The 25662-nt window shown below is 38.8% G+C and overlaps 1 protein-coding gene across 1 annotated transcript; it reads left to right on the top strand.

The window, feature by feature from the left end:
• Positions 1 to 7: 7 nt before the first annotated feature.
• LOC128699789 (protein phosphatase 1 regulatory subunit 37-like) lies at positions 8 to 21843 on the top strand. Its single transcript, XM_053792526.2, has one exon. It carries the CDS (start codon positions 469 to 471, stop codon positions 4369 to 4371), a length of 3903 nt encoding a protein of 1300 aa, XP_053648501.1. The 5' UTR covers positions 8 to 468; the 3' UTR covers positions 4372 to 21843.
• The last annotated feature ends 3819 nt before the right edge of the window (positions 21844 to 25662 follow it).

Consider the following 25662-nt stretch of genomic DNA (forward strand, 5'->3'; position numbering starts at 1 on the left):
TTATATATATATATTATATATATGTATATATATATATCTATATATATATATATATACATGTATATATGCTGTATATATACACAGTATATGTACCATTACCTGTTAAAAAAGTTTAAACAAATACAATTTCAGCACTTGGTTCTATGGTTACAGCCTTGAAAGGGCATAGAAAACCAACACATGAATATTGTATGACAATATTTGTAAATTCTGTCATGGGAACTTTGAGATTTGCATTTCTTAAAAAAACACACATGTTTCAGTATAGAAATCTGTGCAGTTCTGTGTATCTACAGGAACTTGCTCATCAACGTGAATTTGCTTATTGTCCTGATATATTTGTTCTCTGTGATTCCTCAAGTGTTGATAAACTAAGAAAGCAGCGCTGCTGTAGACTCGGTCGTAATAGTTTTACAGAGCACAGCAAAGTGTTGCATCACAGTGAACTTATGCAACATCAGGAGCATTATGAGCTATACTAACAAAAGTGAAGCTGCCAGTGATGATCCACAGGCAAGACCAAAACATCTTGACAATGCCTTGGTGGACACAGAGGAAGGTGGCCAAGTGGCACATTATGAAAATACAACAGAGGTGACACAAGGAGTGACTGGAGAAGATACTCATCAGCAAGAAGTATGCAGAGATGAAAAACATGAAACAGATTTGGGTGTGAAAGAAAAAAATGTTGATCCAAGTGTAAATAACTTTTTGGAAGGTCCCAGAGAGGGTGCAGTTTTGCAGAAATTTGCAAAAACGGAGCAGTTAGAGAGTTGTGCTAATGAAAATGTTGCTGATGAAGCAGTTTTTCTAGAGTTAGATGTTAATGAATTAAAAGCATCATTTGCAAATGTTGAAACTGAATCTTTTTCTGTTGCATGTGAGGGTAAATGTGAAGTGAATCAAGCACTTACAAGCTCTGTACCATTTAGTACAGGTGTTGGTGAACACTCCTTTACAAATTCTGTTAATGAGAAGAGAGATTGTGAAGGCAATATTTTCTCTTCAAAGTGTGAGTCTATGTCTTCTGATGACACTTGTATTTATAAGGATGCAGTTGAGAGTGAAAGTGGCAGTAAAGAAAATCTTGAAGAGGGAAAATCTTGTGTAGGGGATTCTTTGATAAAGAGTGTCAAGCTAGTTGTTGATGAACTTGAAGATGCAGACGCTGAGGTTAGAGAATATGTTGGGCAAGCATTACATGCACTTAATACTCATGAACCCCAAGCTGCAGAAGTGAACATGGATGTCAATTTTAAATTTAATACAGTGATATCCAGTAGTGTAAATATATGCTCTAGTGCACTTGACAAAAGTAAGCAAAAAACTAATAATAATTTAGAAATAGAAGTACCAGGTGATTTATTTAGAGATGTAAGGATAGTTGAAAGTGATAAAGAACAAAATGTAATAACAGAAAAAGAAGAAACTTTTACTGAAAGTAAAGTGATTTTACCTCGGCAAAGACAAGCCGATTGCAGTGGGTGTGAGGAAGAGCAAATGGGTAAATTATTGACTATTAGTGATGATGAGAAAGGCTTGAAGACACAGCCACTTTCAGCTCCTTCTACTCCTGTTCCTTCTTCAGGTTCAGCTAGGAAAGTACATAGATCTCAGGGATGCAGAGGTCGACGAGTTTCGTTCCCTGAAGATGAAACTCATCTGATATCCAGTTACTTGGAACCCGTTAATCCATGGCAGCAGATGGGAGGAGTGACCGTAGAAGAAATAGCGGCAGCATACCGACTGTCATGTGAGCGACACCGTACGCAGCCACTTCCAGGGGTGTTACAACAAATTAAGGCACTGCCATTAGCTATTGGAGGGCGTGTGGAGTGCCTCAGTCTTCGTGGACAGAGGTTGGAGGGCGGTCAGTGTGAGGGTTTGGAAGAAATATTCAGAAGAGTACAGTTCAAAATCTTAGATTTAGAAGGCTGTGCTCTTGATGATGATACTGCAATACCACTATTTGATATGATTGAATTTTATGACTCTGCCACACAGTTAAACATTTCATGTAATGGAAGAATTGGTTTTCGAGGATGGCAGGCCTGTTCTAGGATGTTAAAACGCACTCCATCTGTTGAATATTTAGATGCTCGTAATACAAACCTAAATGAAACTAACATGCCTATACTGGGGAGAGCACTGCGACTAGGAGCTCGATTGCATACATTACATCTTGAAAACTGTAACTTGACTGGTCGCCCACTGATCATGCTAACTGCTGCTCTTAGACAAAATGATACTTTATCAGAATTATATTTAGCAGAAAATCGACTTGGTGTAAATGACTGCATACAGCTTGGTAACTTAGTCCGTGCTAATAACACGCTTCGTCTTCTTGATCTTCGAAACAACAATGTTCAAGATGTTGGATGTGGGCATGTATGTGAAGGTATAGCTGTACAACAGAAGCAACAACAGCAGGAAGTAACTGATGGGTCAAGTGATAAAACTGTGTGCTTGGGTCTCAACTCATTGATACTTTGGAACAATCATCTTACCCAACAGTCAGCACCTCACTTAGCTGTAATGTTAGCTGCAACTAAAACTTTGGAAACCTTAAATTTAGGACGTAACAATCTTACTAGTGAAGGAATTTTGCGTTTGAAAGAGTCCTTACTAAGAAATCATGCCTTACTGCGTTTAGGTCTACAAGCATCCCGAATAGCAGATGAAGGAGCTGTAGCTCTTGCTGAATATACTGCTGACAACACTGTTATTCAACATATAGATTTACGTGAAAACCCAATACGTGTGGCTGGGCTCATGGCTCTGGCTCACTCACTTCGTCTCAATTCTACTATCATCCAAATGGACATTGACTCTGACCCCAGAAGTGAGCCAGCAGTAGAGTTAGCAGAGCAACATTCTTCACTACAAAAAGAAATAAAAGAGTACTGTCAGCGCAACTTAACTCAAAGTCACGTACGTGCTTCAGTAGAACATACGAAACATGACAATCAAGAAGAGATTAAAGATAAATCTTCAAAGGAAGGTTTGTGTGTTAGTGGAGCTATTAGAAAAATTTCACTCACTTGTGAGACAACAAACAAGACTTGTATTATTGATAAAACTGAAGGATCAAACCGAGAAGAAGAAAAACAAAAATATACAAGTCCAGCACCAAGTCCCCTTCCAAGTCCTTCTCCCAGTCCCTGTCCCAGCCCTTGTGCCAGCCCATCTCCCAGTCCAGTGCCCAGCCCTCTCAAAAATCGGTTCAAAGTGTTCAAGGTACACGAGACCTCCAAAAGTTCACCTGAACTAATTGCAGGTTCAAGCCAAACTCCTTCCCTTTCCAATTCTGTTCATGTGTCTCAGTCAGGAAGAAGCATGTCAGCAGGAGACCTAACTCAACCACAAACTCAGACTTGTGTACGGCCCAACAGGTTCAGTTCTGGTGGACGTTTCACTGTAACCAAGGTGGCTGAACCATCTGGCTCGCAAAGCTTGCCTACTGATCAACAGAAAGTTACAAGCATTACTACAGCTGGTTACAAAAATGGAAATTCTGCATCAGGGCCAAAAATTGTAATTTCTTCTCCAGTTAGAGTAGAAAGAGGCTTTAGTGTAGAAGAAACATCTTCAGTGATGGAAAAAAATGGAGATAGTGAATTGAAGTGTCAACAGAATAAACTTGTAGGCTGTAAATCAGCTGGTCTTCCCGAGGATCAAAAACAGCCGCATGTCTTATCAGGTCAGTTTGTCCGACTGAAATCAGAAGGGGATGGTGATGATGTGTTTGTGGATATTGTTGCCATCAAGAACACTTCATCAGAATTCCAGAGGAAAGATTTAGTGCCACAAAGAAACGTAGCTGCATGTAAAACTGATCCAGTTGAAAGTCGGAGGAGTGATAAAGATTCAGATTCCCTAAGTTTAAGTGATCTGACAGACAGTGGATTCCTTGATGAGGGCATGTGTGGCAGCAGGGGGGGTGGGAGCCATACACCGAGTCCAAGCAGCCCACATCATGAAGGTGATAGAGACTCATTATTAAGTTCATCAATGGACAGCACCAGTCAAGAGGACACAGGATTAGGCTTGCCCATAGATAGTAGTAGTGTTAAAAGTTCACTAACTTCCATTCCACCTGTAACATGCCACCTGCAGCAGTCTGATGTGCACTCCTTGAGTGATCCACCAAAGAGGGCACCTCTTGCTGCAATGGAAAATGGCAGCTTTGACTCTGATAGTGAGGATAGTGAGTTAACAACACAGTCATCAGACTCCACACATAGTGATGAGGTTCGTATCACTACTGAGCAGTATGAACCCAAACCTGCTTGGGGATCCAAGCAAGAGTCAGCTGAGGTTCCTGTTAATCCTCAAGCTTTAACTTCCTCAGGCTCACCAAAAACCACTTAAAAATATTAGGAACAGTCAAAATTTCATGGAGTGAATTTTGATGTATGTGGCAGTAAGAAAGTTTGTACTTCACCTCTACAGGAGCAGTTATATATGGTTGTGTTGACTAGGCAGTTATATAGCCAGCTACTATGTTCAGAGGCATTGTCACAACCTTATTGTCATTTGCTGTCAGTAGCATTTCATCTTTTGTGTACTGATGATGTACATTTTACCTCACCAGTTCTAATTTTAAATGGAAAAAAAAGTTTTGTGAACATTAATTTAAAAAAAAATTATTACTTAAAAATTCAGTACATAAATGGGATTTACATTTGTTGCAAAATTATGGACTTGTGGTGAAAATTGTAACTAATAACTAATTTCATTGATAACTCAAGAGCAGCTAATGAGAAGTTTATAATGGCAGTGTTTGACTCTTCTGAGCTTCATCGAGCAGTACAAACAAGGACACTGCTTTAAGGGTTCATGATCAGGTGCAAGAAGTAAGAAAACTACTGCAGTAGGCCTACTGGCCATGTTAGTTGTAGTAGAGAGTAAAACAGTCATAATAAATCTCAGTTGCTCTTATGTCCTCTTACCTAACATTATGTCAATGATTTTTACCAGTATTTTTACACATTACTAAAGAGGATATTTGCTCCAAGTGATAATTTTTTTCACATTTGTTTATAAAAGCGATATATTTTTTTCAACACTTTGGTCGTCTGCCCCTTCTGGGGGTCAAAATATACAGATCAAACAATCTTCTGAATTTTTTCTCCATGTTGGTTGTTATTCATCATTGATAAGTGTTCATTACACTTTAGTTATTCAATACAGAAAAGTTTGCTAAGGCAAATTCTGCATTGTCTGTCATATTTGATGTAAATTTTTCCCCAATAAAGCTAAATAAAAAAAATTCTAGCCTTCCTCTTATATGGCTCATGTAATTGTGGTAGCAGTAGAGTGGGTCCCCAGCTTGTGACATTCTGACTTATAATGTTTTATTCTTATGACATTGGCACTTTGTAACCAGTTAATTACCTCTACATATGAACACTGATCTACAATCACTGTAAATATTGAAGCAAATTATTTTGAATACAGTAAAGAATTTTTTTTTTTTTTTTTTTTTACCCAATACGTGTGTGTGTTCATTTCGTGCATGTATAGAGAGCTCACATTTGTTTGGTAGAGATTGGTCAAGAACCACTGATTTACATTTTGTTTTTATTAACACATTAGCCATTTCCCACTGAGGCATTGTGACCCGAAAAAGAAGAAACACTTTTATCATCACTCACTCCATCACTGTCTTGCCAAAGGTGTACTGACACTTCAGTTAAAAAACTGCCACATATCTTCACACCTCCTTTAGGGTGGAGGTGCTGTACTTCTCACCTCCAAGACTCTAGTCTGGCTAATCAGTTTCCCTGAATCCCTTCTTAAATGTTACTTTACTCACACCCCAACAGCATGCCAAGTCATAAAAACCATTGACATCCACCCACTCCTACCTTACATGCTTCATGCATGCTTACTGGGAGTCTAAGCCCCTCACACACACAACCTCCTTTACCTCCCCGCCCCTCCCAACCTTTCCTAGGATGACCCGTACCCCATCTTCCTTCCACTACAGATTTATACACCCTCCAAGTCATTCAATTTTGTTCCATTCTTTCTAAATGTCCGAACCACCTCAACAACCCTGGATAACATTTTTAGAAACCCCACACCTACAAATTCTCTGCATAATATTCACATTACACATTGCCCTCAGTCATGACATCTCCACTGTCTCCAGACTTCGTGATGCAACATTCACCACCCATGCTTTACACCCATATAAGAGCGTTGGTACTACTCTACTCTCATACATTCCCCTTTGCTTCCATGGATAACATCCTTTGTCTCCATAGACTCTCAGCACATAACTCGCCTTTTTCCCCTCATCAATTCTATGGGTCACCTCAACTTTAACAGACCCATCTACTGACAAGTCCACTCTCAAATATCTGAACACATTCACTTCCTCAATACTCCCTCTCTCCAATCTGATACGCAGTCTATCATTATCTAAATTTTTTGTTATCCTCATCACCTTGCTCTTTCCTACATTCACTTTTTATTTCCTTCTTTTACACACCCTCCCAAATTCGTCCACCAACCTCTGCAACCTCTCTTCAGAAACTCCCAAAAGCACAATGTCATCAGCAAAAAGCAATTGTGACAACTCCCACTTTGTGTTATTCTTTATCTTTTAATCCCACACCTCTTCCCAACACCCGAGCATTCACTTTCTTACGACCCATCTATAAATATGTTGAACAACTGTGGTGACATCACACATCCCTGTCTAAGGCCTACTTTTACTGGGAAATAATCTCCCTCTCTCCTGCATACTCTAACCTGAGCCTCACTATCCTCATAAAAACTCTTAACTGCTGTCAGTAACCTACCATCCATTCCATAAACTTGAAACATCTGCCACATTGCTTCCCTATCCACCCTATCATATACCTACCTGGAGTCTACCTGGAGGGTATTCCAGGAATCAACGTCCCTGCGGCCTGGTCCATGAACAGGCCTCCCGGTGGATCAGGTCCTGATCAACCAGGCTGTTACTCCTGGCTGCACATAGCCCAACATACGAATCACAGCCCGACTGATCCAGCACCGACTTTAAGTATCTGTCTAGCTCCCCCTTGAAGGCAGCCATGGGCCTATTGGTAATTCCCCTTTTGCATTGTGGGAGGGAGGCTATTGAACAGTCTTAGGCCCTGGTGACTTATGGTGTTTTCTCTTAGTGTATCAATGGTGCCCCTACTTTTCATTGGGGGTATTTTGCACTGCCTGCCCACTCTTTTACTTTCGTAGGGAGTGATTTCTGTGTGCAGATTCAGGACCATTCCTTCTAGGATTTTCCAAGTGTAGATTATGATATCTCTCTCTTGCCTGCATTCCAATGAGTACAAGTCAAGTGCTTCCAAGCATTCCCAGTAGTTGAGGTGTTTGATAGAACTTATATGTCCAGTAAAGGTTCTCTGTAAACACACTAGATCTGCAATTTCACCTGCTCTGAGTGGAGATGTTAATGTACAGCAATATTCCAGCCTAGAGAGAACAAGTGATTTGAAAAGGATCATCACTGGCTTGGCATCTCTTATTCTGAATGTTCTCATTATCCATCCTATCATTTTCTTTGCATTTGTGATCGTGGCACTATTGTGATCCTTGAAAGTCAGATCCTCAGACATATCACTCCCAGGTCCCTCACATTATTTTTTTGCTCTATTGTATGATCAGAGTTTGTAGTACATTCAGTTCTAATTATTATCTCCTCCAGTTTTCCATAACGGAATAGTTGGAATTTGTCTTCATTGAGCATCATATTGTTTTCTGTTGCCCATTGGAAAAATTGGTTTATATCTTCTTGGAGGTTAACAGCGTCCTCAATCGATGACAGTCTCATGCAGATCCTAGTATTGTCTCCAAAGGATGACATGGTGCTGTGGATTAATCTTTGTCTATGTCTGATGTGAGGATGAGGAACAAGATGGGGGCGAGTACTGTGCCTTGTAGAACAGGGCTTTTCACTATTGCAGCTTCTGATTTAGCTCTGTTGACCACTACTCTGTGTGTTTGATTTTTTAGAAAGTTAAAGATCCATCTCCTCACTTTGCCAGTTATTCCTTTAGCACGTATTTTGTGCTCTATTATGCCATGATCGCACTTGTCAAATGCTTTTGCAAAGTCTGTGTATATTACATCTGCATTCTGTTTTTCTTCCGGTGCATCCAAGACCGTATCATAGTGATCAAGTAGTTGTGAGAGGCAGGAGTGACCTACTCTGAACCCATGTTGCCCTGGATTGTGCACTTTTTGGGAATCCAAATGGTTTGCAATCGTGCTTCTTAGCACTCTTTCAAATATTTTTATGATGTGGGACATTAGAGCTATTGGTCTATAGTTCTTAGCTAATGCTTTGCTGCCACCTTTATGGAGTGGGGCTATATCCGTCGTTTTTAGTGGCTGTGGAATTTCACCCATGTCTAAGCTCCTTCTCCATAGTATACTTAGGGCCCACAAAGGGAGTTTCTAGCAGTTCTTAATGAACACAGAGTTTCATGAGTTTGGGCCTAAGGCTGAGTGCATGGGCATGTTGTCAATAGCTTTCTCAAAGTCTATCGGAGTTAGGGTAATGTCGGAAATATGGCATATATTGATGGAGTTTTGAGGCTCATTCATGAAAAAATCATTTAGATTGTCGATCTTTAGAATGATTAGTGTCTTGCTAAACACAGAGTCATATTGAGATTTCAGTATCTCACTCATTTCCTTGTCATCTGTGTAAGTCCCATCTTGTCTGAGCAAGGGCCCGATACTAGATGTGATATTTGCCTTGTTTTTGGCAATATGAAAAGAAATATTTTGAATTTCTTTCCAATCTTTTTCCAAATCCATAAATGCAGTGAAAACCTATTTTTCTTCTTTCAACCAACCAGCCATATCCCACCGAGGCAGGGTGGCCCAAAAAGAAAAACCAAGTTTCTCTTTTTAACTTTAGTAATGTATACAGGAGAACAGGTTACTAGCCCCTTGCTCCTGGCATTTTAGTCACCTCTGATGACACGCTTGGCTTATGAAGGAAGAATTCTGTTCCATTTTCCCATGGAGATAGGAAATAAACAAGAACAAGAACTAGTAAGAAAATAGAAGAAAACCCAGAGGGTTTTCTACTTCTACTTACACCTAGGTCACACTACACATGCTTGTACATGCATGTGTAGTGTGACTTAAGTGTAAGTAGAAGTAGCAAGATGTACCTGAAATCTTGCATGTTTATGAGATAGAAGAGACACCAGCAATCCTACCATCTATGTAAAACAATTACAGGCTTTCGTTTTACACTCACTTGGCAGGATGGTAGTTCCTCCCTGGGCTGTTGCTGTCTACCAACCTACTACCTAGGGAAAACCTATTTATCCTTATCTAAATACTGTTCACTTATATGCTTCACTGTAAACACTTGGTCTACACACCCCCTACCCTTCCTAAAGCCTTCTTGTTCATTTGTGATCCTGCTTTCCATCTTACTCTTAGTTCTTTCAGTAATAGCTCTACCATATACCTTACCAGGAGCTCCTGGACATTTAGCCACTGGACACTTTGTTGACGGATATTTTACTGGAGGACATTTGACTGAATAGACATTTCACTAATTGATATTTCGCCCAACAGATATTTTAAACCGAACTGGTATTCATCACAGCATGTTTTCCAAACATTAACAAGAAGGAATAAAAAATAAGTTAGGATGCCCATAAAATAACAAACTTAACTAACCGACAGCCATTTGTCCGTTCAGCCAAATAGCTGTCGGCGCAATGTCTGTTCGGCCAAATGTCCTTCGGTCAGGTGTCTGGCAATGTTACCACGTATACTCAACATGCTTATTCCCCCTATAATTCTTACTCTCTCTTTTGTCCCCTTTGGCCTTATACAAAGGAACTATGCATGCATTGATTTAATATTTATTTTCTTGGTTGAATTAAAACTATATAGTTCAGTTAGTTTTTTACATAATGCATTTATTCTGTGTATACTCTATGCATGTGAATACCTGGAGGGGGTTTCAGGGGTCATTGCCCCAGTTGGGTGTGATTATGTTTTGTAACCAGCAGTGGTGTTGTCAACTGTTTTGTGTGGAAGACAGCAGTGGGTGAGGTATGGGACAGTAAGAGAGACGGCAGCAGGTGAGGTGTGAGGTGGTAAGAGAGACAGCAGCAGGTGAGGTGTGAGACAGTAAGAGACAGCAGCAGGTGAGGTGTGGGACAGTAAGAGAAACAGCAGCGGGTGAGGTATGAGACAGCAAGAGAGACAGCAGCAGGTGAGATATGAGACTATATAGAAACACCACTCACTAACACCACACCATAATTATCATCACCACTACCTTACCACATTATATACCCAGGCACATTAACCCTGTACTTTGTACACCTCTGTTTTATTTAGTTAATTGTAGCTTAGTTTTATTTAATTAACTTGAATGGTATACATTAATTAGACATTATTTAATACCATTTGTAAGTGAAGAAAAGAATGTTACTGAATGTGAACTACTGGGTAAGAACTCTTTGGAAAAAAGCTTGGTGAAATTAGGTGTAGAATATTAAGACTCTGGAGCAACTCTGATAACGTAGGTTGTCAGGAATTTTCAGGAGCACTGTAACTTCATAAGTTGGGGTCCTACTGTACATGCATCATAATGTACACTTTCTCCACAAGAACTTCGAAAATTTGGATGGGCTAAATGTAAGGGTGCATCTCGTATGGCAGAAAATATAGCACTGTTGGTAATACAGGTCCACATCTCTCTATCTGAAATTCTGAAATTGGAAAAGTTCCACAAACCGAAGTTTTTTCGTGGAGTGTGGAGAATCGGTCATCTCAGTGCTTGGGTCACGCTGCCACATGGCGGTGTTTAGAATCATTCTGAACTTCGAAAAATTCTGAAATTCGAAACAGCACTGGCCCCTAAGGTTTTGGATGAAGGAATGTGGACCTGTATATGCTATGTTATGTAAACTAGATACCAACTACAGTACTTATAGCCATTAAAGGTATACAGTAGTGTTATGTAAACTAGATGCCAGCTACAGTACTTCTTCCTGTTATGGAAATATATAAAGACAATTATGTTTGTATTTCTTGTAGTATAGTATATTGGGTAACAAAATTCATGAAATGAATTTGAGTCTGCTTCAGTATACAGTAGTAGTCAAATAAATGGGTTATGATTTTAATTTTAGCCCTCTAAATCATTGTATGAAGAGTAATAATGTATCATTTGAGTTTATAACATATGTGGTTTGAAATATTTAATTTATTTTGAATGAATTGTTCAAATTTTTATTTTTCCTAGCAGAGCTCTTAATTAACACAAAGTGTCATGCTAATGAGATCATTATCATTGTGCCATAAAAGTATAATATTGTCATTCTCTTGAATGTTCATATCACAGTGAGCAAAGATAGCCACTGGTGTCCTCAAAGCATGAAATGCATGCATAAAAATTTTATAGAATGCTACTCATTCCTGTTCTGTTTGGTGAATTTTCTGGATGTCCAAAATCCAGCTTCTCACTATTGTATTGAGAGGAATTTTAATTGAAAGAAATTTAAGAGTTAATATTGACAGAAATAAGCTGCTAAAGATATGCTTAATTTTCATTACAGAAAATTTTGTAACAGACAGGTGTGGTGTATGTTTTATTACAACTTTTAGATTAAAACAAGTGTGTCAACAACTTAATATATGGGATTTATAAGTACAAAAAAATAAACTACAGTGTTGAATATCTTTTTGGTTTAGTAAAACAAAAACCTAGTGTTTCTTGCAATTTAAAATTTTCTATTTTGTTGAAAGTTTGCTTTCCTTCTGATACATATTACAGTACAACTATTATATTTTTTTATTTTTTGTAAGTCATGCTAAAGATAAAATCCTGTGTATTGTAACAACTTTATGTACCTTACTGATAAACTCTCTCCTTGCTAGGGCAAATAAGAGATAAATGTATATGCTCCAGCATTGTTCAAGAAACTGATGATGATTATGCACTGCAACTATGTTCCTCACAAAATATCTTATTGTAAGATGCCCTCAATATGTCTTAAACTATTTTAGCTTAGAAAGTAAACGTAGTTAAGCCTGCTGTTGGATATATTATGCCTTTATGGCAGTAGATTGTTATTTAATTTTTTATTGTGATTACTTTCCATAAATAATCTAAGGTAGCATCATACAACTGAGATTTTAATTTTCATTATTACAAAGCTAGTGGCTTAATATTATGAAGAGTTATTGAGGAATGAAAATCACAATACCATGGTTGGAACAATTCACAACTCTCCCACAATTTGAAAATTTAAACTAGAAGTGAATTTGGTTCATTTTGAATTGATCCTTGATGAACTGTTATTGAATAAATCCACCTTGGATCATTATCAAGTTTAGTTTAGGCTTCATCTTGTGAGATATGATGTTTTTCTTGCTTCCGCAGTGTGTGATAACTATGAGACTGCCGCACTTACATCTAAGTCAGCCAAGGTTTACCAGCACCAGTCTTGTTCATAGAACTTAACAAGATTTATTTATCAACAGGTGATTGTTTCACTGAAATTTTGGTGCTAATTGTTATATAGTTAAAAATTCAGTGCAATTTTCCAGTTTTTTTCTTTTTTACAGAAACTCGAGCTACTAGCATTTACTAGTTGTCAGATTTGAATGGGGAAAAAACTGGCTGAGTTATGTAAATAACTCAGCAGAGGTAGGGGATGGTATTTTCTTAATAGTAATGAATATATTTATGCACGCTGGTAGCCGTTGTTGTGTGTGTTTACCATTGCTCCGGTGACTGTGGTACAAATCCTTTATGTTCAGGCCATGGATTAAGTATCCCTGGCTCTCACTTCAGTGAAATAGTAGAAATTTCTGTGGTTGTTGAGGATGATTTTCCTGTTTCTCATCATATTTAAATGGATTACAAAATTCTCAAGTACAGAGTTATAATGTTTAGTGTGCTATACTTTGTAATATGTTTATAACATTATATTCATTGACCTTTTAAATATTTTATACTTTTCATACGAATAATAGTTGGCATGTTTGGAACCCTGTAAAGTATACAAACCCTCAGTAATTAGACCTGTTAATTATAAACAGGTGCACCTACCGTCCGACTTGCGACCTGCTCGACTTACGACCACTCGACTTACGACCACTCGACTTACGACCACTCGACTTACGACCACTCGACTTACGACCACTCGACTTACGACCACTCGACTTACGACCACTCGACTTACGACCACTCGACTTACGACCACTCGACTTACGACTGTGTTTTTTATGCCAAATTTCTGGGAAATAAACAACTATTTGTGTTGTACACAGTGTTTATCCTAAACCTTACAGTATAAAATACAGTACTAACAGCATAAAAAGTAAAGTAAAACATGAAATACCAAAATAAAACAATAAAATAAAGTCATTACAAAAATGTTTTGTTGATATTCAGTAGTAAAGTTCGACTTACGACCATTTCGACTTACGACCGGTTTCTCGGAACCAAACTCGGTCATAAGTTGGATGGTAGGTGTATATTTTTTCTTATGAAATACTTACCTTGTATCTTACTACAGTTGTGTATATGGAGTGAAGACACTTGAGTCATTCATTTGCTTAAGACATTAACCCCTTGACTGTCGCAACCCCCAATCCTGAGGTATTGAAAACTGACAGAATTACGCTCTCGAGAAGTTAGCGACCTCAGCGATATTTACAAATCGGCGACTTTGCCCACTTTGAGCCCTATTTTCGGCTAATTCCATTGTTCCAGTCGACCAAACTCATAGCTATCTCTTTAGAACTCCGTTTTTTCTATCAATTAAGTACAAGAAACTGCCCATTTACTGATTTCAACTACCCAATAACGTGGTCAGAAATTTGCAATTTGGCCAATTTCACGAAAATTAAAAAATACGACAATTTCAAAATAGGGTCCAGAATGAACAATGCAGACATTCCTGGCTCTAAAATAACATTTTCTTTGTTCATCAGTCACGTCTCCAGGCCCCTCTGATATTACTCTTGTTCTCTATTTTGAATTTTTATTCGAACAAAAAATAGAAGATATACTGTCATGCAGACTACTGCAATATTGTAATAATTGTACAAATAATGTCAACCCATTCATGACTGCATATCAGAATGCCTGCTTGGACATTTATTGGACAATGACATCATTTGTTTACTTTTGAACATCAGCAAAAATCAAACATTTCCCCTTCTTTGAGCTCCATTTCGAGGTTCTTTGCATAGTAAAACCAATCAAAATCACCTCTATTTCTATATTATGTTTTCCATTCTATCAAATGAGACCAAGAAAACGAGAATACAACCATAAATACTGTATGAAAATAGACCACAAAGTTGGCATTTTAATTAAAAAAACGGTTGGAGTTTTTTTTTTTCTCATTATGCACTGCGTGCTCCAGGATTTTTTTTATATGGTGCACACTGACCACACAGACCCATTCTCTCACATGTGGGCCTACCAGCTTTCTCCTGCTTGATTTGAAGCCACTAGAATTTATGAGTATATATACATGTACAGTGGACCCCCGGTATTCGATATTAATCCGTTCCCGAGAGCTCATCGAATACCGAAAGTATGGAAAACTGAATCAATTTTCCTCATAAGAAATAATGGAAATCAAATTAATCTGTGCAAGACACCCAAAAGTATGAAAAAAAAAAAATTTTACTACATGAAATATTAAGTTTAATGCAATAGAATAATTACAATAACAATAAAATAATTGACACTTACCTTTAATGAAGATCTGGTGATCTTTTAATGCCACTAGGACCAGCTTGAGAGTCACTGGACCTCTGTCGCACAACAAATCTGTCCATAGAGCTCTGTACCTCCCGTTCCTTTACGATTTGTCTAAAATGGGCCACAACATTGTCATTGTAATAGTCACCAGCATGGCTTGCAATAGCTGTGTTAGGGTGATTTTCATCCATAAAGGTTTGCACTTCAACCCACTGTGCACACATTTCCTTAATTTTTGAAGTAGGCACAATGGATTCCACAACTGGCATAGGCTTCTCAGGGTTAGCTCCAAACCCTTCAAAATCTTTCTTAATTTCCATACTAATTCTCACCCTTTTTACCACAGGGTTGACACTAGAAGCTTTCTTGGGGCCCATGGTGACTTATTTTGCCGAAACAAGCACCAAAAACAGTGATAATATGGATAATATGAAATGTACCGAATGTATCCTTAGATGCGCGCACACTGGATGGCTTGTAAACACTGGCACACAAGGGGCAGTTCAGGCCACACGTGGACACGTCTCGTACGAATCGTATCGAATACCGGGTTTTCAATCGAATACCGAGGAAAATTTTTTGCGATATAATGCATCGAATACCGGATTTATCGAATACCGATGCCATCGAATACCGGGGGTCCACTGTATGTCAAACACGGTACCTCGTAACACGTATATATATATGACCGAAACAGTCAAAGGGTTAATTATTATTGTCTCGTTCACCTTGAAAATCTTGCTTTTGATTCCTCAAATCAAGGTTTTTATTTACAAGTACGGTACTGTATAAGGAAAATCTTGTTTGACAGGAGCACCCCTTTTGATCTACACTTAAATTGAACAACTTTCCACTGCCATTCACAACTGGTTGGACATAGTGTTTGGAGGACATCAAGTGAGGATCGCAATTGGCGTTTGTACTATTGATTTGTATGTACAGATGTATAGTACTGTATATTAGTTTATTAGCCAAGCTCCACCTCTCGCCTAGTACATACTAAAAATACTGTTGTACATATAATGAGGCAGTATTCTCTGCCACTGGAGCAGTTCTGACCTGCATCATGACCACCTCCATGTTCACCTTAATTTATTTATTAATTCTGCAGCACCATTTAGCATAATACCAAATACTGTATATCCAGGAATGTTGAAGTAATTTTATTTACATTATCTTTATAACTGAAATAAAGCCAATACTGTATGAGAAGTAAATATTTTGTGGAATATTTTGTAGTGACGCTATTTGTGTGCTTGTGAGAGTATGTAATAGGGCTAGCAAGTAGCGCACATTATGGGTAATGTGGTATACAAGAAGTGGTGAGTGGGCAACTTTCAACTGGCAGTAAGCACTTCTCACCAAGGGCAACTTTGTAGGGAGGATCAGTATATAATTTGTTGAATAAAATTCACCATACTTTGAAACAATTTATAACTAACCTACAATTTGACATAATGCTTTTGTAAATGTTGTACCTTTATCAAATCAAGAGTTAAAGTAATAATGGCCCAGGATGGACCCAGCATTATCTATATTTTTTTTAAACTGTGGGTTAGTTATGAGTACATTTTTGTTGAAAGTTAAATTACATATACATGTACTATAAATTAAAGCAACTAGGTACTGTATTCCTACATAAGATGAGAACATTGTTAGTAGGGAGATAGTAACACCTGCTTAGATGCAAATATTCTGATATAGTTAAGATTTTTTTTTGAATGGGAGTGTGATTGAAATTATGCAGGCTTGTAACTTGTAAACATGACTTACGAAATTGTAATGACACGATTGCAAACAAACCATACCAAGGACGGGGATAGAACCCACGATCAGAGAGTCTCAAAACACGACAGTCTGGAGTTTTGAGACTGATCGCGGGTTCTATCCCCGTCCGTGGTATGGTTTGTAACTTGTATTTTTCATCTGTCACCGAATTATTCATCTCACCATTTTTGGAAAACTGTCCTCACAGCAAGCTTGTAGATGTTATAAAATATGTGAGCACTTGAACTCTGATTCTCTAACCTGTTTTTAATGACGGGTTAAAATATTTTATACTGAAAAGATTTGGCACTCTGCAAATAAGATGGTGTATATGCTTTAAAGTGGTATCATATTTTTCATTTGGAAATTGTATACTTGCTTTAATATAATAAATGATGTTAATCCTGATACTGATAATAATGATGAATATTATTCTCTTTTTATTAATTAACTTTTTATGCTCTTGACCTCAGGTGTAAAAGACTCAGGATTTGTAATACAAAGTGTCTACCATCTTAGTATAAAAGAAGCTTTTCTAAGTAAATGGTAAAAATAATAATACAAATACAGTTTAATAGATATGCATATATTATGGTATATATGCTGAACTTGACCTTTATCTTTGGCATACTCCCTAATAAACTTAAAATGTTTTTTCATGGCCATCACCCAATGCATTTGCCAAGTTTCAACATAATTGATCTATATATTCTGAAATTTTGCTCATATATACAAAGGGAAGTTCTAGTGATGTTACCCAGTGGGTGATGTTACCTGGTGGGTGGGTGTGGGTGTGGGTAACAGTTAACAACTGTGGATATTTTGTCCAAGGACTTGATGGTTGACAGTTTTACTCATCACTGTTCCTCTAGGACTGAAACTATTGGCCTCTCATAAAAGTGTGAAACTGAAGCCTGTTAAATAATTTACATTAGCAGGATTACCTTTATTTTTCGTATCAAACACATATGATAGGTAAATATGCACTTTACTTTTTTTTGTGTTTCTTAATAGTTATTATACCTGTAATACGTAGTTGCTTTCCACTTTAGAAAGCCTGGTGTGAGACCTGGCAGCATGGACAGTGATCCCTGGAACCATTAACTGATAAAACAAAGTACAGCAGGTCCTCGAATAGCATTGTTTTGTTATAACGTTGATGAGAGGAAAAAATTGAATACAATGAATACAAATTGTTGTAATATAAAAATTATGGACCAAGGAGGATACACACTGAATTGCCAAAAATTGGATAAATAATTATCTTGTTTTTATTAATCTTTCTTAAATGTATGTATAGCTCACATTTATTTCAAGTGTTTTGGGTCTTTATTTAGAAGTTTGAAGCCCTTGTGGTTTAGCACTTTTTTTTGATTATAATAATAATAATAATTTAGAAGTTTGGTCATGTTTTTGTGACCAGAAAAATGTTGTAGGAACTTAACTCTTTTTTTTATATCAATTAGCCTATGGTAAAATTGGTTTCGTTATATGTCGTTTTGCTTTAAAGTTGCGGTTTCCAATAACCTATCGACTACATTAAGTGAGAACTTACTGTACATTCTACACCATAATGAATAAAGTATAATGAACACCTGTTAGTGCTCAATAATAACCCACATGGAGACAGACTCGGAAGATTGGTTGACCTCTATATTTCGATCCCCTTCACGGATCCTCCTCAGCAGATACATAAGTAAGAGGAGAACATGAATTTATAAGAAGGTTGTGCCTTTCACTGTGCATGATGAGAGGCACAACAATATACAGATCAATTAAACTGTGTTTCTGTCTCCATGTGGGTTATTATTGAACATTGACCATGATAAGTACCTCGATGTTCACTGTAGGTATTTATATCCTAGGAAGCCGTGCTGATAGTGTTAAGATGGCAGAAAGTAATGTGTCTGTCCACAGATTTTTTGCCTGTCATAAGAACAGGAACAGTGCTGTATGATCCAAACGGGTTTAGAATTCATTTAAAAATAATAATAGGAGCAGGAAATTAATATATAATAACCCATGCTATTTGACAACTTAAATCCCATTCCATACATCATGTCAATGAGTGATGATACAGACTTTACCCTGGCATTTGAATATTGATGGCCATTCTTAGGAGGACTTCCAACATCTTTACATTTACTCAGGGCTGATTCCAGTGCATATTTCTCTGTATTAGCTCAAAATATATGAGGATTCATTAGCCCACTAGACTTGCTTGAATGGGATGTGGAGAAAAGGTACATTTCCTTTTTCTGCAAATGTATTTTTGCAAGGATTTTATAAATACTCTTAAGTAGTATATCAATACATTTTCATCAAATCTTCACATATGGTTGAATGACCATAAAAAGATTTGTTTTTGTTCTGAAGTGATGGTACGCAGTCCACCTTACTGTCAATTATTGCCATTACTGCCAATAGAGATTTATATATTTTAAATGATGTATATTTTCTTAGCTTCATTACTACTGGTGCACTACTTTATGTTAATCAAAGTTGAATATTCATTATGTTGAATATACATTAATTCTCATGTGTTAAAATAACAGTGGATTAGGTTATAGCTCGACCAGTCACTTCTATACATCACTTGACTTAAAAAAAAAAAAAAAAATGGTATTTCAGCCATATAACAATCCATTACGGGTTTAGCGCTTGGTTATGATTATAATAATAATAATAATAAATAGCAGTCATGCAAAAATATTCGTGCATAACTGCTGTTTTGCACTAAATCATAGATGGCACATTGTTGGGATTTTATTTTCTGTACTCATCACATTAACACAAAAAATAGTACATGCCACATTAGGAATTGTATAAGGATTATGATTTTGCAACCTCACTTTTGCAAGACCACTGTTTGTTTTATTGACTAGACCACTGTTTTATTGACTAGACCATTGTTTGTTTTATTGACTAGACCACTGTTTTATTGACTAGAACACTGGGGACTTCACAGTTGTGGGTCTTAAGATTTTACACTTACTTGTCTAGTTGGTATGGTGGTGCTCTTGTGTACATGTACGTTAGATCCCCGGTTTGATCCTCAGTACTTCTCCCAGTTTGTCACAACGTACTGTGAAATTCTCATATTAAGAGTGCATCTTTGACAGCTCCATACTGATTCCTTCATGTAGTCTGAAATTAAGGAAATTCATTAGTCTCACAGGGTACAATTGGGTATATTTATTTACATGCTTATATTTTGCTGCAGAATCATTTACTTAATTGTAAAATGAAATGAACATATGAAGCATTGCAAACAGTAATGGCACACTACTTTGGAATATCTGTAAAAAAAATGCTTTAAAATGTTATTTATGCACTTGAAAACAGTGATAAAAAATTATTGTATTATTATCTTCATTTTTGCATGTGTTAATTTTTACAGCCATAAATAGTATTTTAAGGCCTTTTTTTATGAGAATTCAGATGTTGAGTCTGCTCTCGTTACATAGAGTACTTGCAATGACTCGTGTATTCTTGTTTTCTAGAATTGTTTGTTTACGTCACGGCTGCAAGTGATCTCATAAGCTGTAATAGACAGTTAGCTAGCATGTATTTCATATAATTTGTGAAGGTCATTTCAGAAAATTTACATTTAAAGATGCAGGTACATATTTGAAATTAATGATAAGTATGCATTAATAATTTTGAGTGATTATTGTAATGACAGTGAAAGTGTACATTATGCATTTGTTTAGATATACTCTATTATTTACAAATACTGTAGTTTTATATTTATACTAGAGTACATATTAGATACAGTATATTCATGTAAAACTATTGCATAATTATGAAGAAATAAGAGAACAAATACGCTGATATATTAAGCCGCACAACCATAGTCTTAATGACTTGCATAAGGCAGTAGTTTCCATTAATAGATTTTCTTAGTTATAAAAGACATTCATTATCCATATGATGGTAAACTCTTTGTCATGGAGTATTTATTTCTGTAGAATACACAAGCACTACTGATCTAGTGTTGGTGGTGGTATTTATTGCTGTACATTGCAAGAGAAGTTTGGCACATTGTGATATCCAGAAATATTGCATAAGTGTGGAGTTAGTGTAAGTTCTCATTATTGTATTAAAAAGTAGTGATTTTATGAAGTTGAAATCATGCTATATTAAATATATAGTATATATACTATATAACTATAAATTATATGTATATAAATAGAGAAGAGTTTTAAAGTTATAAAGCCGTTTATAGCATTAATGCCTTGTGATTATGGTGGTGGTCAAGCATGGTGTAGGTCTTATTGAGAGTGCTAGCAAAAGTTTCCCCAGAGTGGGTGATGTATGTTTGCACACGCACGTTTGCATGCCCATGGGGGCAGTCACGAAAATGAGACGCTCTCAGTTGTTGCCCTGAACTTGCAGCATATCCTGTCATGTCAGGCCTGCAACTATAGTAGTAGGTTTGTCAAAACTGTCCTACCTAACTTTTAAAGTGCTAAGTTGAATGAAAGCAACAGCACTGTCCTACCTAACTTTGACTGTGCTAAGTTGAGTGAAAGCAATAGCACTGTCCTACCTATCTTTTAAAGTGGTTAGTTGATTGAAAGCAACAGCACTTTGAACACTTAGCAGTGAATGTAGAGTACACCAAAGAGAACTCTGAGCAGTGATATGTTTTTTGGTAGCTTAAGGTGTATAATTTTGTGATATCCATCATAGACCACAGAACTTCTATGATGACAGTTGCATCTTAAGGTCCAGAGCCTGTAAGTGGATGGAAACTAAAAAATTTACATAATGAATGTTCAGCGAGCTGAGTTCATTGAGTTCTAGACTACCCCATCAACTGGAAACATCATCACCACGTTTTGGGACAAGATGGAATTAGTGTGACCATTTCCTTCACCGGTGCTCTTCTGTTAATACATTCCGCCCTCTTGAGTGTGAAGTTGAAACCAGCCATCAAGACCTCATGTGGACTGCTAGATGAAGGCGTTCTTTTTAGAGCATGCTATTTGCAACCCACATACAACGTGGAAGACAGTGGACACAATCTAGGGTTTGAGACTTGTAGCATCATCCCTGCATCTTTTATCCTCGACCCTACACACAGTGGTTTGCCTATTTGATCCCTTCCAGTAAATGTTACTGAATGTGATCTTCATATCAGTGACAGAACTTAAGAGGTGGAATAAGAGTGGCTTCACAAGCACACACAATCCTCTTCAGGAATACTGTGAGTGTTGCTGGCAGAACACTGGTGCACAAGTATCCTGGCACATGCAAACCAGAAAATATACAGTTCATCAGCAATCTGCAATAAAGGTATGATTCCAACATTCTCATTTTTTATTTGATTTCCTTACTCATATGTTAACATTATTATAAACTATGTACTCATAAACTCATATAGGTAAGTACACATTCACAACCAATGCAATATTTTAGAAATTATGTGGCAGTGAACATGCATCTCACTTGTGGGTATCTCATGGAGAGGTGCCCAATTCCACTCTTAGAGAATTATCAGGTTCAATTTCAGTTTGCCACATTCTATTAGACTGTCCTGTCTGCCAGCGATGGCCCCACCTTTGACACAGACTTCTTTGACTTTTGTTTATTATACAAACTTTGAGCACTTCACACTGACTAATTCTAGCTAGTCTCTGATCAAGTATATTAAACATTAAGCATGCCCTACCCTGCAGGGCTGTATGACCCTTATGAGTTTAGTGCTTAATTGTGGTTATAATAATAATAATATAATGAAGACAGGATAACATGAGCACCTAACAAATAGGTACCCCCCTCTTCAATCCCATGGTGAAGAGGCTCTTGTTGAGGAATTAGACCTGTTGGTCTATTCCTCAGACCGAACCTAATTACCCCCCAATCCCCCGTTCCTTATCCCATCCCCCCATCCTTTTTTCCTTTCCTCCTCCACCTCCCCACCCCTCAATTTTGCCCTTCCTTTTTGGCCTTTTTTTTTTTTTTTTTTTTTTTTCCCACAGGCACGCTAGTTCCTAGGTAGGGGAAAGGGTACCGGGGTCCATCCCATTCCGTTGAGGTTCTTGGCGGTGGCGTAGTTTGCCGTGGAATCTGGATTGCCTGGGGATGTCCTGATCCCTCTCTGGTATCCCGGAGGGTGGCTTTGGGTGTCTCTCGGGCGACGGGTGTATCTCTGGAAGCCACCTTTCGGATTCCGGGGGTGGTGGCCGAAGGAGGTATGCTTTGTGGCGGATTTCCGGCCGCCCTCTCTTTTGTCCACCGAGGTAGCTCGGCAGATGTGAGGTTGCTATCCCGGATTGCCGGTTTACTGGCATGATGGGTAGGGTATGGCACGGGTTCCATGCTGCATCTGCGCTACTTGCGGTGCTGAGGTCCTCTTGGGCACGGAGGGAGATTTCTGGCCCTTTCATTCCTCCTAGGAACTATCCCTCCCCGGTCCCCCCTTTTTTTATTCTTTTTTTATTTTTCTTTTCTTTCTTTTTTTTCTTAAAAACAAAAAGAAAGAAGTAACCTAACCATGGCAGCCCTAGTCCATGAACCTGCTACCCCCGGGCCCCTTCTTGATACTGCACCCCGTTCTGACCCCGCCTCGTCTTTGGACCACTCTTCGGACGTCTTTGGACCACTCTTCGGACACTCCTCATGCCTTTGTACCTCTTGCCGGTGCTGTTTCCTCACCCGCTTCAGGTACTTAGGCCTCGACTGACTCCTTCGATTTATCTGACCTTCGCTCTCCTCTGACTATGCTTCCGGCCTCTCCCTCTACGGTGCGGCAATTTTCAAATCGCCGGCCCGTTCCACGTCAGACCAACTCTGGTCCCACGCCTAAACGACAACGACAATTACCTGCTGATGATACTTCTCCACCTTCTCGTTCTTCTCAGAAAAGATCGACACGTCCTTCACTACCTTTCCACGCTCAGTTTCAGACTGCACAATGGACTAAATTCTTCACTTTACGACCGACTTCCTCTACTGCCTATCTTTCTGACCACAGTATTGGCAAGGCACTCCTACGCCATCTTGGTAAAGATATTTCTTTTCATGCTCTTAAGAGCGGAACGAGCATCGTCACCGTACAGAATGCTACCCAGGCTCATGAGCTTTCTTGTCTTTCCCATATCGATACTGTTCCTGTAACTATTGAAAACATCATTCCCTCAATTCTTGTAGTGGTACCGTCATTCTGCCCCATACCATAGTTCAACAAAATTTCCAGACATGTGGCACTGACATTCTTGAACAGCTGGAACTCCAAGATCTCCCAATCCTCAAGGTAGACACTTACGTTCTTCCTGCCCGCGGGCAGAGACGATACCCTAGCAATGTGGCTCGTTTAACTTTTGACAGCCGTGAACTCCCATCCTCAGTTTATGTAGCAGGACATCGGTTACAAGTTCGAAAGGTGATCCCTACACCGCAACAGTGTAGAAATTGCTGGCGATTTGGCCATCCAGCGAAATATTGCAGATCTATCGCCGAATGCCCAGTCTGTGGTGCCGATGACCATTCTAATACGTCTTGCAATCGACCTCCCTCTTGCCTTAATTGTCATGAGGCTCACCCTTCGTACTCTCGCCGTTGTCAAGTCTACTTAAACGAGCGGGAAATCCGTTACCTCAAAGAGGCAGAAGGTCTCCCTTATGCCATGGCAGTTTCTCATCTCCGCCTCCAAGGGAGACTACCTCGTGTTTCTTATTCCCGTGTTTCAAAACGTCCCCCCACTTCTGGTATCCCATCTTCTGCACCCACCTCTGTGGTTACCTCTCCCATAGTCACTCCTGTAGCTAATTCTTTTGCTGTCCTCGGCTCAGACGTCCCTACTTCAACGTCTCAGTCTGATCTTGCTTCTTCGTGTTCTCTCTCACAAGCCTCAGTAGCGACGAGATCTCGTATGACACCTCCTCCCAATCGTCCCTCTACTTCTCAAAAGTCAAAAAAAGGTCCATTAACACCTCCTACCCATCTTCCACCTCCTCATTTTCCCTTCCCTGTCTCTGTACCTGGTTCTCCCCCTCTCACTGGCTCTGTTACAAGTGTAGAGGTTCACCCTCCTCCTCGTACTGTACCTTCCTCCCCTGTTCCCTCCCAAGTTTCTTCCTCTTCTGCCACCTCCCAGGTTTCTGCCTCTTCTGTCCCCTTCCACGCTTCTCCAGTTCCCTCCACCCTTTTGCCCCCCCCCCTACCTTGGTACAGTCCATTACAGTTCCAATCTTTACTCATCCTCCCCCTACCATTTCCAATATTGTCTCCCATACGACGTCTCTGAATTCTGAAACACTTGACGCAATCTCTGAATATATTGCAGAGACCAAACCATCAATGGACACTGATCCACCCTCCGCTCCTTCTCTCTCCTCTACTCCATCTGCGCAACTCCTTTCTTCACAGCGCACCGTTCCTTCGCTGCTTGAACGTTTTCCACTGCCTCCGCATGTGGACTTTTCTAACCCCTCTAGTCCGTAGGAACCCTTACCTGCGGATTTCAGGTATCTTTATCATTGCCAATCATGGCCTATTTACAGTGGAATATACGCGGCCTCAGGGGTAATCGGGGTGAGCTTCAGATGTTACTCTCCCAGTTTTCCCCTGTTGGTGTTTGCTTACAGGAACCAAAATTACACTCTGCTGTTATCTCTCCCATCTCAGGCTATAATTTATTGTATTCTTCAGATCCTTTTCCTGATGGGACCTTTAATGAAAGTGCCCTTCTTCTACGCACTGATATTCCGTACCATCAGCTATTTGTTCGTACTTCGCTGCATTACACAGCAGCCCGTATCCACTTGCATAGGTGGTATACGCTCTGTTCTTTATATCTCTCTCCTTCTCGGGCATTATCTATTCCGGATATTGCCTTTCTTGTTTCGTCATTACCACCACCGATTCTGTTACTTGGTGATTTTAATGCCCACCATTTCCTCTGGGGGGGTCTCACTGTGATTCCCGTGGCATTCAGTTAGAGGCTTTTCTTGCCACCCACCCCCTCCATGTTTTAAATACAGGTACTCACACCCATTTTGATCCTCGGACTCACACACTCTCTTGCATCGATCTCTCAGTCTGCTCTTCCTCTGCCGCATTAGACTTCACTTGGTCTGTTCTTCCGGACTTACATGACAGCGATCATTTCCCAATCATTCTTACTT

Source organism: Cherax quadricarinatus, chromosome 81, assembly GCF_038502225.1.
Source record: "Cherax quadricarinatus isolate ZL_2023a chromosome 81, ASM3850222v1, whole genome shotgun sequence".
NCBI classification, from domain to species: domain Eukaryota; kingdom Metazoa; phylum Arthropoda; class Malacostraca; order Decapoda; family Parastacidae; genus Cherax; species Cherax quadricarinatus.

Coding starts and splice junctions, on each gene's coding strand:
- LOC128699789 (XM_053792526.2), top strand. CDS start 469: ATGAGCTATACTAACAAAAGTGAAGCTGCCAGTGATGATCCACAGGCA.